General features: G+C 31.3%; 1 protein-coding gene across 5 annotated transcripts in view; it reads left to right on the top strand.

The window, feature by feature from the left end:
• LOC106463622 (protein sprint-like) overlaps positions 1–20,214 on the top strand; it is an 88,806-nt gene that overhangs the window by 17,177 nt on the left and 51,415 nt on the right. For all 5 annotated transcript variants that reach the window (XM_022391165.1, XM_022391164.1, XM_022391161.1 and 2 more), the window contains 5 exons: positions 5,424–5,593; positions 6,831–7,071; positions 12,450–12,641; positions 13,328–13,512; positions 17,563–17,654. In XM_022391165.1, the coding sequence (XP_022246873.1) occupies positions 5,445–5,593; positions 6,831–7,071; positions 12,450–12,641; positions 13,328–13,512; positions 17,563–17,654 (859 nt within the window). In that variant the 5' untranslated portion in view covers positions 5,424–5,444. The remainder of the gene's footprint in view (positions 1–5,423; positions 5,594–6,830; positions 7,072–12,449; positions 12,642–13,327; positions 13,513–17,562; positions 17,655–20,214) is intronic.

Raw genomic sequence — 20,214 nt, 5'->3', positions numbered from 1 at the left:
TCATTCTAGAATGAAAAAAGGCATAATTTATATTTATTTCCTAATTTTATTATGGTGGTTATGAGATCGGTCAAATCGACCAAAACTGTACAGATATTCTTTAGCGAAAATAACATAAAATATATAGCTTTTTCTTAAGAAATATTTGTTAACCACCTGGACATTATAAGGATTTCGCATGTGAAATTTGAAAATTTTCTGATATATAGAAGTCTTTTTAATCTTAAAATTAAAATTACTTTTTTTGCATGTTGGATAGGCAACATACGAAAAGAAAAATAGACATGAGAAAAGCATCGGTTCAGAAAAAATCAAAATTAATTATCTTATTTTTCAAAAACTACATACTTATAGGACCTTTCATCTCACACTTAAAAGCATTTCATCTATTAGTTTCATTTTTGTAAAGAACTTTCACGCAAGTTGCATACTTATTTATAATATAAGTAGGTCGTAGTCAAAGGGTTAAATAACACACCATATCTCATGAGAAATTTCACAAATTTATAATTTAAGAGAAGTGATTTGGGCAAAATAATATCCAGGTTATTACTTAGCCTTTCCTCTAACAATTTTAAACACTTGGATTGTGTCATGTATCAAAACTTGATCTGATTTTTAAGTTTGTACCTGTAGTTCAAATTTCTTAAACCTGATCTCGCACCAGTAAATATCTCTCTATTCTTTCAAAATTAGAATTTGAGTTTTCTCAAAATAATTTCCACCTTCTTTAAAGTGTAATGAAAATTCTGAAACACATTTATCTCTTTTCACACTTTAGCTTTATCCCAACAAAAGGTTCTTCTTTGCCCGTCTAAGCAATGGTATGAATTCTATCTCACTTGCTCCAGTTGTTATACCCCACTATATCACCCCTAATGATTTTTATCTTGTGACTCTCTCCACTTGCATCAATGCACCCTCTATACCCAATCTGTATATAAGCTCCCTGTTATTCTTTCTTATTCACTTTTCCCCAACAGCAAAAATTACGAAGAGTCTGATGTGTTTGCTGCTGGTTTCTCTTCAATGCTAATACTACATTTGAAACGTTTTCTTTTGAATTATTTTAAATCTTTTCACAGGGCTTCAGTTTATTGTTTATTTTCTTGATTTTATGGAAACAAAATATTTGGGGATGTTTTTTTGGAATATGAATATTCACATTCACAACCCAGGCATCAGGAGGGGGTGGGGCATCTAACTCAGAGGACATACAATTTCTTGTACACAGAGGGGTAGAGTCTTACATGTTGTCCAATGTTTTTCTTCTGTTGGCTCTGAGGCAAAGTCTGTGGGAGATCAAGGAGAATTTAGATTATTTTTCTAGCATCTTCCTTTGCTCAGACAGTTGCTCATGAACCTTAGACAGACATCTTGCCTCTTACAGGTCAGTTGAGGGAGGGTGTTGCTATGCCTTGTCCTCCTCACTTATTGGATCAGTATACCTTGGCTTTTCATCACCTAGTGAACCCTTATTTGGACTTTCAGACATTAGACCCTCTACTTTCTATTTGAGGCTCTACAAAAGATACCCTATTCATCTTATACGGTCACAATTTTCAAGAATTTGTTTGTCACTTACAACAGTTTTTTGTTTTTTATCATCTTTGCAACTGCTGTCTGAGGCCTATCATAGATTACCTTCTCAAATTTTGGAGGATCTTAATCATTTATTGACTACACTGTGGTTAGGTTATAGGCTTTTGCTCTCCTTGGTACCTTGATTGGTTTGTTGCTGAGATCTTTTGGAGAGAGAGATGCCTTACTGAAGGGAGTTTGCCATCCTGCATTGGCTCTTGGAGATTTAAGTGAACCTTCTTTTCTCAGTCTATTTTGCAGGAATTCCAGAATTCATGGAATCTCAAGTAGATAGTGATCATCTCCATTTTTTGATTTCTACACTGGCTTTCCAACTGTCCCAACATTCTTATACAGGATGGTTTACTGCATCTCCTGTTCATGTTTCCAGACCTCCTTCTTTGACACCATGATCCATTGTTACACAAGGGCAGTTTCACTTTACCAGTGGGGAGCGCATCTCTTGATGTTGGTGACTACCTTATGGGGTCAGATCCTGTGGGGTCTCATCCCTGAAGGCTCATGTCTGTATGGGAGACATTCACCACAGATCAGTGGGTCATTCAACTTTTTAAGAGGGGATTGAGCCTTCAGTCCATCTTTCCTCCTCTCTCATACCAGTTGGTTTTTCACTCCCCAAAATCCCTCTTACATCCAGTTGTTGAGCATCCAAGATCTTCTGCACAAAAAGGCCATAAAGCTTTTCACCTTCTCTCTCTGAAGGGCTTTTATTCTTAGCTGTTTGTAGTATTGAAATAGACAGGCAATTGGTAACCAGTCACTGGCTTTTTTCTTTTCAATCTTTTCCTCCAGCCTCCTCGGTTTACAATAGAGTAATTTCTTTCCCTTCAGTGGCAATCTTCACGTGGCCAATGAATGAAAAAATTTGATGTTGCAGATGCCTACCTTCATATCCCGGGTTGACGAATCTTCAAGATGTTATCTCCATTTGGGGCATTACAAGCAGGTTTTTCAATTTTGTGCTCTACCGTTCAGCCTCACTTCTGCTCTATACATTTTTATGCCCTATAGTCATAGCTTTTTTGCATCCTCTTCACTCCCTCAGCATTCACACTCATCATTACATGGATGATTGGCTTTTTCTCTCCCCTTCCTGCCATTTGGCAGAACTATACACTCAAGCTCTGGTATGAGAAGCTGTGAGAGCTGGGTGTCTTATCAAAAAAGAGTAATCTATTCTTATTCCCACACAGTATCTCATACATTTAGGAGTGTTTTCAATTCTAGACTCAGCTGGGTCCAATCTTCTTCTCTACTCCTTCAGGTCATGGAACAGACAGTTCTTCACCAGCACACACAGTTTGGCCACCAATTTTGATTTGCTTACTTTACGTCTCACACTCAATCCTTTTTTGGTCGCACCTTTTTTTTTACACCTAAAGTGTTTTTTTGATTAGATAGTTTTTAGATGGACATGCAACTTGCAGGAATAGTATATGCATTCTTGTTTTAGAAAATAACCAAACCACATAACTTTTTTTTTTCATGTCAAGTGGGCTATGATGTCTTAATCACCTTTTTAATTTAATCCTTGTAATAATTATTCAGAAAGATGACATCTTACAGTTGACTTACTAAAACACCAAACAAGGTAAATATGAAAATAGGAGATAAAATGTATTGTGATTATATTACATGTCAATTTGCATAAAATTTACAATGTGTGGATAACATTATGTATTGTTATTATGCCATTAATTAAAAGCTTATTGTAAACAATACAAAAACAAACAAACAAACACTTAAGCAATTTTTAAGTGCTAGCTGTTACATGCATGCCCAGTGACTCGTCTGTTTATACAAAATAATACTGTAGTTTGCTAAATGTACCAAAATATTCAGTGCCTGGTGTTACATTAATAAATGTTATTTATTAAATTAATAAATTTGTTTGAAAGATGACATTGGTCAAAATTATTAGTTCAAGTATTATAATAGTTTGTAAATGGAGAGTAGAATTAAAATATTCCACTGTTTGGATTGTTCATAGAAAGCTTACTTTACATATAAACTGTGTAAAGAAATTCAAGGCAGTCACTGTTGATTATTTGCGCTGTATGAAACTGTACACTTGGACAGTGGTAAAATTTAATCCAATTAAATGCTGCCAAATTGAGAATATGGGGGGAAAATAATCAATTTTCATTATTGTTAATGATAGTACTTTGGCCAAAATGATGTGAAACTATGGAGGGCTATAAAGCATACATCTGTTTTGTTTTTATATGTTAGGAGAGCCTGTTTTAAGTAGAATGAGATATACATTAAGTTCTGTTACCAGTAACTTCCTTGAGATTGGCACTTCTTATTAAGTTGAACTTATAGGCAGCATTCTGTATTACTTGTGAGCTTTCAAGATGAGTATAAAGTTTGCTCAAACCGAGTTTCTGAAACTCCTTACTTACACATACAGAGTAGGAACAACTGCAGTCAATAAGTGAGGTAATATACAATTTACCAACATATGTTTTATTTTGTTAGTTTGTAGGCTAAATATATTTTTTATGTGAATTTGTAAATGTACAAAAAAATAGCTTGGGCACATGACATTTGAGAACATGGATGCAGATTTAGGAATATTTACTTGTTCTTAATTATGTACAGTTTGCAGGCCTAATTGTTTACTGATAGGCACACACACACACACACCTTGTGTACAGGCTTCCTGTGTTTTATGACTGCAAATCTTGTTTACCATTCAGTGTATCTTTATTTCTTTATTTTATTTTAACAAATTTTTTGAAAGCATTTTTTTTACTATAGATTATTGAACATTTTTGTTGAAATGGTAAATTTATAGATTTGTACATCCTGATTTTTTTTTCAGTTTCAGAAAATATTTAATTTTATTAATCTTTGATTTAATAATTTAATCCATATTATACCATGATGAATTAAATTGCACTATAGTGAGGAAATAAAAAAATATATACAAAATGTTTTGATAAATTGTATCATTTCATAAACACACTTCCATCTATATGATTTTGAACTTATTCTGATGCTCATTAAGAATTGAATTAAAATATGTAGGTTTTGATAAGCAAGTTATGAAGATTTATACTTGTAACCTGCTGGGGTCTTGTTAATAGGACTGGTCCGGACTGCATGTATTTATGTATATATTATGTACACAGTGTATAGAACATAGAGGAGTTGATGTACAGGTTTCGTGTAACTTGAATTTAATGGTTGCTTAGGTTGTACATATTTGGTAATGTTACCAATGTACTTATATATGTAAATATTTAAAGCTTATTTGTGTATATGCATAGTAAATTATAAGAGATCCAAATACAGCTATCTTTGATTTTTTTACATGGTATTTTTGGGAGTATTTAGTTGTAGAGATATTGTATCAGTTGTGGGTAAATAGGTACATGTATTTTTTAGAATGATATGAGTGTAGAGAAAATGTAAAAATAAAAAAAGTGTGAGAAATAAACTTAAGGTTAGAAGTTATTATAAGTCTAGCAGAAAAGAAACTGGAAAGTACTGTAATATTTTTTCAGTAATTAAATCTTCTTCACAGAAGTTGTACATACATACAGTTAGCAAGTTGCCCAATAGTAATTCTTCTCTTAATTTTTTTTTCCCTGTTTCTGCCTGTCCACAACTGCCAAGGTCATCATCTAGTGTCATGGCTAACATAAACTAGCACACACAAAAACACGATTGCTTGTGTTATCACATATACTTTACTTTAAACATCTCTCTATGCCATATATTCTTGACTTGCAGTTTTTAAATTATTCTTTCTTTTTTCTCTTCTGATTGCATGATTAGAGTTTCCTTTTCATAGCCTTTTGTTTGTATTCCAGAAGTTAAATGAAATTGAGCAGATGCTACAAGACTTGGACATTGATTCCCGTGCACTAAATCATAATAGCTATTTGCATGTGAGTGAACCAGTTAACAAAGATGAGCTAATTCAAGATAAAGCTGTTTTAAATGGTAACCAGAATGGAGACTTTGAAACAGTCAATTTCAGGTTAGTCAATTGGTGTTGACCTTGTTTCATATTGGTTGTGGTATATTTGAGTGGCATATTGTTTAGTTTACATTGTAGCTTAATTACTTAAATATTTATTATTGTTATTATTAAATACTTTTTTCTGTGTTTTATTTTGTGAAAGAACTTGTTTTGTTTCAATGTTAACAATGTAGAGTTAATGGGATGTATTTATTTATACACACACACACACACACACAGGGTGCAGTTACTCTTTTGTGATTGGCTGGAGTGACCATGCATGTACGTTGAAAGATATTGGGATTTAAACACAGAAGTTAATTTAGAAGTATATTAAAAGTGAAATAATGGTTGAACTGTTGCTGGTATACACATGTATGTTAGTTTCAGCCTGTATATTTTAGTATTTTAATCTTTGAAGAATTGGTTCCTAAACATAGACGTAACTAATCTGAAGTTATGATATTTTAAAACATAAAAACAACTATGTTTACTAAGTAGAGATTTGTTCAGTCTTTATGGTCTTTAATTTCTTACACTCAAGTTCAAGTTGAATATTAAAACAGAACTGCAGTCAACTAATTTTAAATGAGAAGGTTTATCATGTTCACAATGATATCATTAGCAGTGGCTTTGTATACAACAACAACAACAGCACATCTGTTAACTACTTCAGTAAACTAAACAATTCAAAAACATATACTGTGAGAGTTCTATTCATATTAATAATGTACTTATGTTTTCTACACATGACAATACATTTGGAGTAAACATATGAATACGAAGACAGCCTTATTTAGTAGTTTAAAAATTGCTTTATGTTGTGTATTTTGAAATTAAAGTCAGAATGACTCAAATGTATACTTTAGTTATGAATCATGAATGTGAGCTTGTGAAATGTACGAGGTTTCTCCATGACTTGTTGGAAAGAGTGTTTTCGATGATTAAGATATCCAGTGATGAAGGGCTGTATGACAGCCTAAAAGGGAGTAAGTTTTAAATTGTATTTGTGACTTTTCATTAACATAGGGAAATGTAATACTTTGTAGTATTTTCTATATAGTAGTGTGTATTTCAATTCAAGATTAAGTTTAAAGAAATAAAATTAGATTTTTCTTGCTCACCTAGTCTACATTAAAATTATCAATTATAAACAATATATAAAAAAGTTAATATTACAGTAGAAGCTATGTTTGTAAGCTTAATTTAGCATAGCTATTTTTGTGAATCTCCAGAACTTTTAATTTATATACAGAAATTGTTGGGACCATGAAGATTTTAAAGAATCTAGAAAACAGAGACCAACAGGAACAGCAACCAGATACAGTACTGGTAGGAGTTTTGCAGACAAGTCTACATGTAAAACTGTCTGTCAATCTACTGATGGGAATAGGTTCCTTCCCTGCTCTCCTATGTGTCAGGTCTCTTCCACACCCCTGTGCTCTGATCTTTCCTCACATGCTCATTCTGTGACAGATGGGATCTTAACCACTCAGGTACTTGGAAGTTTTGGTGGTGGCTATTTTGTCCTGTTTAGTAGCATGTTTGGTGGTTGGACAGTGGATGTTATGTTTATACCAATATTTCAAAATATTCTTAGACTGAAAACTTTTTTTTATGTATATAGAAAGGTTATCAAATACATAGGGTGTCATTCATTTTCAAATATTAACTATATCATAACCCTGATTTTGTTGAAACATTTTGTTACATAGTTGTAAACCCATAAGTATATTTTTTACTTTTAACAATTTTAAAATTGTTTAATAATATGGATACGTTATAATTATTTAGTAGCCTTAAAACATATCAAAGGCCTAAAATTTAACAGTTTGAAGTTAAATGATACTTATCACTAGAGAAAAATGTCCATTAATGTTTGTGTTATTGGATCAAAAATATAAGAAAATGTCTTATAATATCTTCTGATGTTTAATATTAAACCAGAACACTCAAAATAAACGAACATAAAGATATCTTAATCAAGTTGTTCACCAAATGGCCTTTCTTCTAGTTAGAAACTGGTAACATTGACAACTATGCATGAGTAAATATGTATTTTCAAAAGCATGAAGAATTAGAAGGAGCTTCTGTGGTGGGTCTTAACAAATGTATTAATATTTCAGAAAATAAAGATAGGAGATTCTAATTTTAAATTCAGGTCTGTCAGTAACTATAGTTGGTGTATCTAATTGGTCGACATTCTGAAACCCATATAAGGGAAGAAAGAAAATCTAAAATGGAGAATTCAAAGCTGACACATAGAAGTGGAGATTGAGAATTTATTTCAAATATTTTATTTTTAAATTGAGAAAGTAAAACTTGTATAATTAAAAAATTTGAATTATAAACTAAATATTGATGTCCCCCCCCCTATGCACAGAGCGTTGAAGAAGCTATAACTTTTATAAGTTTTATTCCTATCTTTAAAAAGAAAATCTTTTATGACAATATCATATTTTATTTTATAGACTTAAAGTTTTATATGAAGGTTAATGCCACTTTAACATAGAAAATTGTAAGTAGTTAAGAAAAGACATGTACTTCTAGGTATACATTAACTAGTAACTTGAATTTGGTTATTGTGGATGAATTGCATGAATACACATCTTTAAAGCTAAGCATTTAGCTTGTGTCAAAAAATTATAATATAATATTTGCAGTATAATGAGTTTAAGAGTTCAGCATTTAAAATGTATTATTTGGAATTGTTGTACTATATGTTGATGTTAAGATTGTGACATAACTAGGGCTGGATGATTTAATTGATCACCTACGAGCAGCAATTAATTACTTTGATTAATACCACGTTAACTAATTGATTCATTGAAATTATGATTAAATCAATTAATTAAAATTAGTGTTTTGATTATTTCAACAATGGATTAATCAAAGTTTTGATTATATTGGTTGTCACAAAAATATTCAACTAATTGAAGTTCAGGCTTCTGATTATTCCAACTATATGTATGTACAAGTAATCAAAATATTTCCAGTAAATATGCTCACCCCATATTTGTTATGGCAAAGCTACTAAGGCTATCTTGCATTTTCACTAACTTAGAGATACTGACTAGAGGGAAGGCAACTGGTTGGCAGTACCCATCACCAATTTTTTGTTTTATTGTTGTTAAACTACCAAATATAGGGAAGACAACTGGCTGGCTGCATCCACTGCCAACATTTTTGCTAGTATGTACCATGGTTTTGAGGAACATTGTACTAATCGATTAGTAACTACCATAAATGGTCCAGCTCTACCCATAGCACTATTTCTTTACTGACAGGAAAGATATAGAATGTGGAGTTGTGGGTGATTCATGCTTATTTCAAACTCCATTTAGCATTAGGCACATGTTTTACTTTTTTCTCAAATGTTTATGCCTAGTTTTCACCTATCTGACCATATTGAGGTAGTCTAGCAGTTTCACATGATAAAAGAAAGTACTTGACATGAAGTAAAGCATTTATCATGAACCTAAATATCATTTGTAATCAAAACTTTGAAGATTTAATTGAAAATAGAAGCTTATTCAATTACTATATAGCAATTCTTCATGGATTGATATCACATGTTTTAAGCATCTTGCTAAAAGTATTACTTGTTTAATCTTTTACATAGATATTCTTAATCCCATGCATAATTATTTCTAGTCTGCTGCCTTAAATGTAAGCTATACATATTTTTAGTGTATATGAAAATCAGTCTTATTTTGATAACTAGATATTATGATGTAAAAAAATATATTGTCATTTTCTTTGACTCTTGATCTGTTTATGGCTACATAAACTTTCACCTTTTTTGCACTTATTAACTAAGTACAAATTGTGTGTAAATTTTATATCTCTTTTCAATGATACATCTAATATTTCAAGCACTCAACTGTGACAAAAATTTTTTTATTTCTTGTATTTATATAATTGCAGGTAGGAAGGTGGCTGTTTTAGATAACAACATTTAACAATATATATAACATGACTTAAATAAATTATGATACAATACACTCATGTTGGTGTAATGTATGGTTTCAAGTAGCTCTTGTATATTTGGTACTGATACTTGTGGGCAAAGTATGGCACAGTGGTTAATGTGCCAGACTGTGGAACAGAAGGTACAAGGTGTAAGCCTGCAATATATCACTGAAAATGCTACTTACTTTAAGCTGTAAGCTTGTTTCATAAGTGGCAGTCAATCCCACTATTTGGTTAAAAGTAGCTATGTAGATGGCAGCTGTTGCCTGGTTATCTTCCTTGTTGTCATTGATTTTACATTTTGGATGGTTATGCATGAACCTTAGTGTCTCTGATATGACCGTTCAACTCATGTGCCCTATAAGTTAAAAATGTCAACCAATAGTTGTGAGCTAGAGAAAATAGTTAGAAAAATCAAATGTGGTTTAGAGCTCCCATTTAATGGCAGGAATTCTGTTCTGGTTCAGATTAGTCATTGGTATTCATATTTAGTTTACAACCTAAATATTAACTTGAAGCAAGAAGTATTCAACATTTCAAACTTTTCTCAAGCTGAGGTATATTCAGGGTTTGGGATTAGGGGTTCTCCATGTTGGGAAACATTGTTATTTAAATTTTTTAAAAGGTATTGAATATGCACAGATGTATACCTCTATGAACTGTGAATTAGGTTATTGAAGAAATAATTTTATTGAAACTTAAAACAAATACAGATATGGAAATGTTCAGTATGGTTCATATAGTTTTCAATATTTATATATCCCCATATGAAGAGACATATTTCCTATGTTTCTTTAGTCTCCTTTCCATAATTACGATTGTGCAGCACTTTTATTTCTGGACTAATCATCTTAATTCTTAAGAAGTATATATGCTGAATTCAAAAGAAATACAACATGCCAGTATAATGGATTTATTCAAATATTTGAAATGGAGATATCAAACAAAATCACAGAAAATGTGAACAAACATATAGATCCAAAAATCGTGATACGTCTTCAGTATAAAACCTGCCACACTGCCAAAATGAAAACATTACAAAGTTATTATCACATATGACCTCCCTGAGTATTAACATAATTCTGGCAGCATGTTGATGTTTAGATCTTATCTGCATTTGAATAGACTGCTGTGGGATGTTCCAACACTCTTCCTTTGTAGCTGCAGCCAGCTGACAATTCTGGTTAGTTGCAGTTGTCCCCTGCTGATGACATTAGCAAGTAGGTCCTACAGATGTTCTATTGGACTCGGGTCAGGAGAAAAAGCTGGCCACAGTCCTTTTGAATGGCTATTTATACAGATTCTTGATCAACTCATTTTGGCAGCTTTAACTCAACTCCAGTACTTAACACTGAGCATCTGCTGTATTTATAAAATCTCATGAGCTCAGTATTTTGTATCCCAAGGAACAGTTTTACTCAAACAATCAATAAACTTATCTGTTCACTATTTAGCATGCAAATAGATTATGTATATGCCCAGTGTGTTGTTGATGTAATGTTAGACTATTGTGTTTTCATTGTGCATCAGTATATCTTGATCCAGTATGCCTAGTCTCCTTTATAATTTTTTAGAATTAAGATCCTTGTTCCTATTTCAGAGGGTCAAAGATCAAACATTACAAAAACACATTTTGACTTGTCATTCCCCTTACATTTCTATCAATCAAAATGAGACATAGCACAAAGATCCTTTGTGACAATCCCCACTAACTACAATAAACATATTTGGGATTTATGTCAATCTTTTGATTTTATGTAGGTCATAGTGAGAGGGTTTTATAAAATTAGGGCTTTAGGCCTGCTATTCCCTTATATTTTGACCAATGAAGATTGGAATTGGTACAGCAATACTTTCTGACAACCCTCCCTCCAGATTGAAACAGATTTAAGTTTTATGCCTCTCTTGTGATTTTACAGATGCCTTTCATTTGATGTTACGGGAGTCAAAGGTAAAAAGTACTTTGTAATATAATGGTGAACTCTGAACCTAAACATTACTTGCATATTTAAACTTTACAAGGTGTGGTTATTAATAGTGTTTAGATTCACACAATGCATGAAATTGCATATACCATGTTGAAGATTAGGTTTTATTTGCACAAAAATTACCTGTAAAGTTTTTTGATTGTGAATAAATTTATTTCTGCAAAAATTGATTTTTCTGTGTATTAGAAAGTCACAATTTCATATGCTCCAATACAGTTTTCTCAAGAAAGTCACAATTTGATACTGTGTTAAGTGTGTATTTGCCTGAAGATTATATGGTGTAGTTTATGCCCCATTCTCTGCTTTGAATAGCACTTTCTCTTGAAAAAAACTGTATTCTGAGGATCTTATCAAATAAGCTGAATGTTTCTTGGAAATGTTGGCCTTTATAGTTGAGGTCTGTATTCTTTGGAAATGAAATCTGTAAATAACTAGTATCATAATTTACAAAATGCAGTGTATTAAAATAAATGCTTTTGGTGTGTGAGTGTGTAACAATTTACAGAATGCAGTTCATTATGTTGTGCATTTAGAGTGAGTGTGTATGTGTGTCACAATTTATGTAATACTTCAAGTTAAGCTATGTGCTTTTGGTGGGTATGTTTACTCTTGGTGTTGGCTCATTTTTCACATTTGAAACTCTTTTATTATCATATGGCCACAGTATTTTAGCTTTTAAAATGGTTTTAAGAAAATTACTTTATTGTGTGAAATGTGTTGTGTAAATGTTAAGAAGCAGTGTTTGATTAAGTACTAGTTAGCACTGTATACATAAACCTTCACATGAGATAGCACCAAGTGAAGTAGTTATTTGTTTGTTCACTTTTGTGTACTTGCATACATTTAGGTGTAATTATTACTTCATATTGTTTCACTATACACAGTAATTTCTCCTTTTTTTTCTTTCTTTTTAGCCTTCCACTCATTCTGTAAGCTCCTTTGCTGTATCATGGAAGGAAATAGAAAACTCCAGTTTTTCAGATGATGAACTCCCAGTGCTTGTTATTGATTTGAAGGAGAGGTTGAATCGAACATATCCCATATGGTTTCTTCCCGATATAAGTAGAGAAGGTGCTACCCATCTTCTTCAGGGAAAAGATGAAGGGGTATGTTTCCTGTTTGAAATTGTGTTTGTAAGATATCCTTTAGATCTTTCAAGGAAAGGTTTAAAAGTTAACTTTTCAGTGTGTGGTTAATTTAAAATATTGCTTATCTTCTGTATTTAAGTTGTCAGTTTAACAGTTCAGTTGGCTAAGCATTTCTTGCCCTCAAGGAATTGATGAAGAAAATTAGGTTTTAATTTGAAATAATTTAGGCATTTTAATATTTTTTATCGTTAGATAATCATTTTAAATATTGGGTACATAATTGATTTTCTTTGTTCTCCTTAAATTCTAATGAAGAATACTTTTGTTTTCATTGAATTTTATAATGAGAGATGGAGATAGTTTGTGTGTGTGTGTGCATGTGAATATATGTGATCTGGAATAAGTGTAGTTTGATTTGCTAGGACTAGAAAACTTGAATGTATTGGTTGAAGTGCACTTTTTTAACAATTGAAAACAACCACTAACTTTTGGTACAATTCATAAAATCTGTTTTTTTATATAGAATTTTTATCCTACAAGTAAAATATAAAATACAGTAACTGAAATGATGGATTGCATTTAATTATAATATGATTGGTAATGAACATGAATATACATGTTCAGTGTTATGACACTATTTATTAGGTCTGAAACTTTGAATTAATATTCTGGTATATTAACTATATTTACTGCAATGTTTCTAGAATTTCATTGTGAGAAAATCAAGCACACAAAATACATATGCTTTGACTGTTCGACTCCCTGAGGGCTGCAAACACATTGAGCATTACCTTGTGGAAATCCTACCTGGTAACTTGTTTAAGTTGGAAGGATCTCAAAATATATTTTCCCATTTACTACTACTTGTTTATCATTATTGCCAGTGCTGGTAAGAAATTATTCAGTTGGTAACTTTTTTTTTTTTTTTTTGTCTGGATATTTAAAAAATATTCTGTTATGTTTATTGCTGTGACTCTCTTAAACCAGTAAAATGATGAACAAAGAAAGATGAAATTGGCAGGAATTGCCTATTTTAGAGTGACACTTGAAGAGAAAATCTGGGAGAACTAATCTACTAAATTAAATTTGATGACGAGGAACCCACTTTGAGACTAAATACTTGGATATGGTTTTAATGGGTAATGAAGAAGAACTTTAATATAAGTTTAACATAACAGCAAATTAGCTTTAGTAGAAAGGACAATGTTTTAGTAGCTGTCTTCAAGTCAGCAAGGATTTCTTTGGTATTTGTAGGATTGAAGTAGACACGACTTTGCTGGGGGATCTTGTAGCATGGTTGGTGGAAGATGTGATGGTTTGGCCATTGATAACCACAAACTTCTGATTTCCATGCACGAGTCTCTATTTAGTGATGGTTTTCAGCATATTGATGTAGGAACATTTTTGATTCTTCCTATTTTGCAGAATTTATCTGAGTTGATATGTCCATAATTGTCCTAGTCAATCTATATCTCAGCGACATGGCATGTTTTTATCAGTCTTGTTAGTTTGTTTTCTTTTTTTTTCCTGGGTCATAATGTCATCCAGTTTCTCAAATATGACTGTTTACAGGAACATAGTATTTTACAAAGGAAGTTTTTGTATTTATCATCGGTCATTCTTTGTTCAGTTTTGACAAGGATAGATCTGAGTGCTGTGTGAGATTTCCAGCAGACATCAATGTTGGAATTTTTAGCTCTATGTTTGACTTTCTTATTCAAGTATTGTCCACAGGGGAAGTAAATAGTGTTGGACTTGTTTTTCTTGTCTATTTGTTACAGTTGGTATTTTAATGTTATTCATGGTATTGTGATGAAACTAAAAGGGTATCTATTCTTATTAAAATATTATATGTTGGCATTCACATTTGATGGAGTTTTTGTTACAGGTGTTTTCAAGCACTTGAAATTGCATTTAACAGAAGGTGGATGGTAAGATTGTAAATGTATCGGTCAGTATGAATTGGTTTCATGTATGTGGTGGTTGTGAATGTGCCACTGTATGTTGATGAAATTATCAAGAAACAGCAGGCTTTTGTTCTCTATTGCATGATGAAGTTGATTCTGTTGTCTGTGGAGTTAAGGTGTTGTAAGAAGGCTAGTAAATTTTTTTGTGTTGTGGATGATTTCTGCAGTGGGTTCATTAATAAATAGGTCTGTGACATCAAAACTGACGAGGATAACCTTTTCTATATAACCTATAAAACCTCCTAAATGAATATCAAAATTTTTTGATAAAACTTTTTATCTGTTATTTTGTTTACCTTAACACTTTACAGATTAAGTCCATTTGAACAATCTTGTAACAATCTCAAAAATTAACAAATTAAATCTAAATTACCCTTCTTTCTTTCTAGAAGGATTGTAGAGTGTAACAGATACTTAGTTATTTATCCTAAAACGTTCAGCTCTCTATCCTTTTCACAACTATTTTCATTTAATTTTATTGTTTTATTGCTCTTTGAACTGTGTTTAAGTACTAATCCTGTGTAAGAAAACTAAATTGCAGGGCAACTGTGTGGCTCAAATTATATAAATCAGTTACATAATTCATGAGCAGCTTGCTTGCAGACATCAATGAGAATTTTTTTTATATTTAATTTTTTCTTTTATGTTTTTGCATTTAACCTAATAAGTTTCTAATTTTTACCTTTAGTTACTTTTATAATAATGAACAAACAATATCCATATAAAACAAGAAATGTGTGTACTTACATGTGGATCTTTACTTTTTTTGCAGAGGAATACTCAAAGTATAGATAAAGCTCTCTCAGATTTTTACCAGGGTTGTTATTAGTATCGTACTAAATTTATATTTATTTCAAACATAAAATAATAAAATGACAAAGCATACAATGTCCTGTAACTGTTATAATTTAATTGGCTTTATAATAAGAATGTGCTACAGTAATTCCTTGAGGTGGTCAAGCTTAATTTGGGAATTTCAACTTTGAAACTGTATGCCAAATAATTCAGAGCTGTCATGAGAATGAGCTGTAAGTCAATAAATCAACATCTTCTATTTCTTTTGGTTATAAATATTGTAATAGCAAATGGCAGAGACAGAGAATTATTAACATTTTTTGAAAAACTATGTGATAGGAAGGCGTAACATGTGTTTTTTGTCCATTTGGTTCATATCTAAGTAAAACAAGATGATTGGAAGCTATACAGTTAGATTATGTATTGTTAATATCAATAATATAAGTTTGTAAATTACATTAAATCTCAAAAGTTTAAATATAAGTGGAGAGATTATCTAAGTTATGCATTTCAGAGCAAACAAATGTCACATGATACAAAACATTGAAGCTTGAGAATTTATTTAAGTATTTCCTATTGAAATTAAAGATTAAAATTTGATTTATCAAGTATTTTTTATCCTAAGTTTATTGTCATACATTGGTAATAAAATAATGTAATTAAATTTTGAATTTAGCTCTTTAGAAAGATTGTAACATGCACACTTTTACCTATCTATCTATATCCAGAGGGTTAATTCAGAAGGCTATCAAGACAACATTTATTATGTTCCACAATTTACCACATTCTTTATATCTTCTCAATGCAAGCTGACCTGAAAGCAAAAGACAGAAGACTTTTGAAACAGCTTATGTACATGAGCTAATTTAGTAGATAAGTCCTACAAGATATTCTTGTACAAGTGTAACTGAATTAGGGACAGTTGCTTCCCTAATTTATTATGTTCCACAATTTACCACATTCTTTATATCTTCTCAGTGCAAGCTGACCTGAAAGCAAAAGACAGAAGACTTTTGAAACAGCTTATGTACATGAGCTAATTTAGTAGATAAGTCCTACAAGATATTCTTGTACAAGTGTAACTGAATTAAGGACAGTTGCTTCCCAATTCACCTTAGTTTGTTCATCATGAATAATCTGCTGTAATCATAAATAAAAGAATTGCAAAGGGATATTTAATATTTGATTAAATAGCTTACAATTGTATATGGACATGTTTTACTTATAATTCAGTTATACAGCAAACTATATGTACAGAGAGTTGGGTATATTATTAAAATAAGCATAAAATTCACTCTTTCTGCTGTGGTGTTCAAAAGCCCCCCCCCCCCCCCATGATTCAAAGAGGTTCCATTATCCCCATCTTCATCCATAACAACTTCAAAAAGTTCTGTACCTGAAAAGTAACCTCTTGTTTGCTCCTAATGCTTGTGAATTGCCGTAGGAACACATTTTCAAATATGGGAATCCTGGAGAGGGAGTGTAGAAACAAAATCCATTGCCAGATTTGGGCTTTGCAACCTGAGCACCTACTCTTAGAATCTCATCATGCCAAGCTGACCTTCCAAACACATTTTAGCCCCCAGTGGTAAGGGGGCAATGCCAAATCTGCCTGCCAAGATTGGTTCTGGAAGTTCAAAAAGTGTGAGAGGAGTATGTGGACAATGAATCGAGCAAATAAATTCACACATAATGGTATTTTTGATCTACAGATCAGCAAATCATGCTATAACCACAACCAATATAAAGCTGTGGTGGGTCAGCGTGTATCAGAACTACATTTTGGCACTAATTAAATTAGTGTTAACTTTACCTTTATAATGTACTCAACCTGTATATTATTTTGCAATACAGAGATTCAAACAGTGTTGTCTGCTTCCTGTTTTTTGTTCTTTATTTCTAAAACATGAATAGTGCTGAGCAAATTTTGATTTAAAAAATCTTGAGACTAAGCTTTTAGTTACAAAAAGAGTTAATTTTTTATAAGACAAAAAATATAGTTAATTTATTGACCTGGACCATATATTGTAATTAATTAGTGATATTAATTTTAAAATATTTCAGCATTTTTTTTCTAGTTGGTTACTGTGTAAGTAGTTAATAAAGTAAACAGAAAACCAATATATCTGCAACATTACTTTAGTTAAGTGATTTAATATTCTTGATTCTTCCACTAGTGACGAACTTCCTGTAAAACTGTGCTTGCCTCAAGCTTTAGCTCAAGCTACAACATGTGCAGAACTGTCTTCACTTGCTCATTTGGGTCAAGGTTTGTTGTAAAATTTTTGTTTGTTTAATCATGTCATGAAATACATTTACATTTATTTGGACATCTTGCCTGAGTACTGTATATTTAGTGGCCCAAAATATCATCATAATAATATTCAAAGCAAGATATTCATTAATAGAAACTTTCCATATTATTTAGTTGTTTAGGCTTGCTTCTCATACTATTAATTTACAACCTTTACTGGCAAAAATAATGTTTCATTTCACTTGGTGAAATGTTAAAGGACCTTAAAAATTCATATTAAAATACAGGGAAAATTATCTTGAATTTAATAAAAAACAACAGTATACTTTAAAGTATTTTATTTCCTGAAACTGTGTGTGTATATATATATATATATATATATTGTTTATTAATAAAACTATTCAGTCTGATAATTTGATATTTATATTTTAGCTCTACTGTAGTAGCTTGTTTACACCACATCAATAATTAAAGTAGCAAACATTTAATACAGTTTGAAAGTTACAACTTAATGGTTTTCCAAAAACTGATATGTCATTTGTCATGGGCATATTTAACATGTTCTATCGTAAGAATATAATACTGTTTTTGGTGATCTAGCACACAGAAACTGCACTGAAAATAACCAGTCCCTTTTCATTTACCATTAATTTGTTGTTTGGTAATTACTATCATTTTAGTGACTGTATAACTTATTATTGATGGGAAATGGTTAATTACTGAAGTACAGACTGTCAAACCAATTCAAATTTAGGAAGTTAAACAGAAACAGGGATCACATAGGCTTGAAAACCTTGAATTTGAGGCATTGTTATCTTAACCCTATTGCCCTGGGCATCCTTTACTGTGCATGTCACAAGATTTTAGTGACTTAAACAAAAATAAGATTTATAAAATTTTGAATCGGAAATTTATGGAGTTTAGAAATAGCATATAGAAAAGATAAATCTACAAAAGAAGTTGGTTCAGAATAAAGCTTGTTATAAGCTTTAGTAAAATTATTAATTAGTGTGTCTGTGGATTGGTTAATAAGTTAAAATGTTTGTGTACTATTGATTTCATTTATCGTAATTGATGCATAAATCTTTTTTACAAATATAACCAAAATCACAATTAGCTTTATCAATGGAAGTATAACATATTTTACTTGTAATTCTTGGATCTTGTTTTTTAATTGATGAAACAATAAATCTATATAGTATTTCCTTAATTTTATACATGATAATTTTGTTTATAACTGATAGTTTTACCAATGACCAACTAATTAAAAGTAATTTAAAATACCAGGAGTTCGTAGTTAGTGGCAGTTTCACACAGGTCACAAACTCAAATTTTAACTGAGCATCAACGAGACCAGAAGTTGTATAATATTAATAATAAAATACATTAATTTCCAAAAAAGAAAGATAATAGGTACAAAAATTACTGCTGAATATCTGTAGAAACTTCTCTGATTAGTTCATTACTTTGGTTTAAAGAAAATATCTTTAATTAACTCCATCACCTCTGTTTTCAAACACATCTTTAATCATCCTGATACTTAAAGTTTCTAATTTTTCAAACTTTGTTAATTACACTTAAAGATTTATGCCATAGAAAGATTGCTTTTGGGGAAACTGAGCTTTGTTCAAATCTAACAGCGAAGGGTTTGGCAAGCGCCCCTAGCAGAAGAAAGATGTGAGTTAAAGCTAATCTGTCTGCTCTGGCTGATTCATGCTAACTCTGACTAGCTTGATCCAGTAACAACTTTTATATTCTGCTTGTTGATATGATCATTTCTAATCATTACATGTTATCATAAGTCTGCTTTCATTGGACTAGATCAGATTTCTGGTGTGGGATGATGCAAAATGTATTTAATAATCATTCCCCTAAGAACTCTCCATGTAGCACTACTCAGTGGGATATTATAACACTTGGTCTTCAATTGTTGAGGCTTACCTCAATGGATTAATTGCTATTCAAATCTTAATGCTGAACTTATCTAAGTCTCTTATCATTGTACATTTCTGTTGCTACTTGTGTATTTACTCATTAGTGTGACCTAAGAGAAAAGTGTTAACAAGCTGTTAGACCATTACTGTACTTTTTTTATTCAGTTCATGACATGGACTTTAATAACCTATCCTTCCCAGTTGAGTTAATCTTTTTACAATGGTCACGTACAATTTGAGGAAATTAAGTCACAAATTTCACTTCTATAACAATACATACAGTAACTCTGAGATTTCTTAACATATCCTCTCAAAAACTGGTAAGAATTTGTTAAAGATCACAAGTATCTTGTACACAAATAATGATGTTTTTTATAATTAAGTGTTTTTACAAAAAATGTTTTTTCTATTGTAGTTACATGTATTCAAACTATTAACAAATCGAGCGCAAGGTGATTTTCATTTTAAGTATGAAAATACTTTTCTTCGTCTTATAGTTTTCATATTTCATTAGCACAATCTCTGGAACCTCCTAAAAAGATATCAAAAGTTTATTTAAGGTAAATACTTGTTTTATTTTTCATTTTATCTACCATATCACTAAGTCTAGCTAATGCAAGGAAATAGAAAAAAAACATACA

Source organism: Limulus polyphemus, unplaced genomic scaffold (genome assembly GCF_000517525.1).
Source record: "Limulus polyphemus unplaced genomic scaffold, Limulus_polyphemus-2.1.2 Scaffold1448, whole genome shotgun sequence".
Lineage (NCBI taxonomy): Eukaryota > Metazoa > Arthropoda > Merostomata > Xiphosura > Limulidae > Limulus > Limulus polyphemus.
Note: the sequence above shows the minus strand (reverse complement) of the source record. Positions and strands in the feature narration are given on the sequence as shown.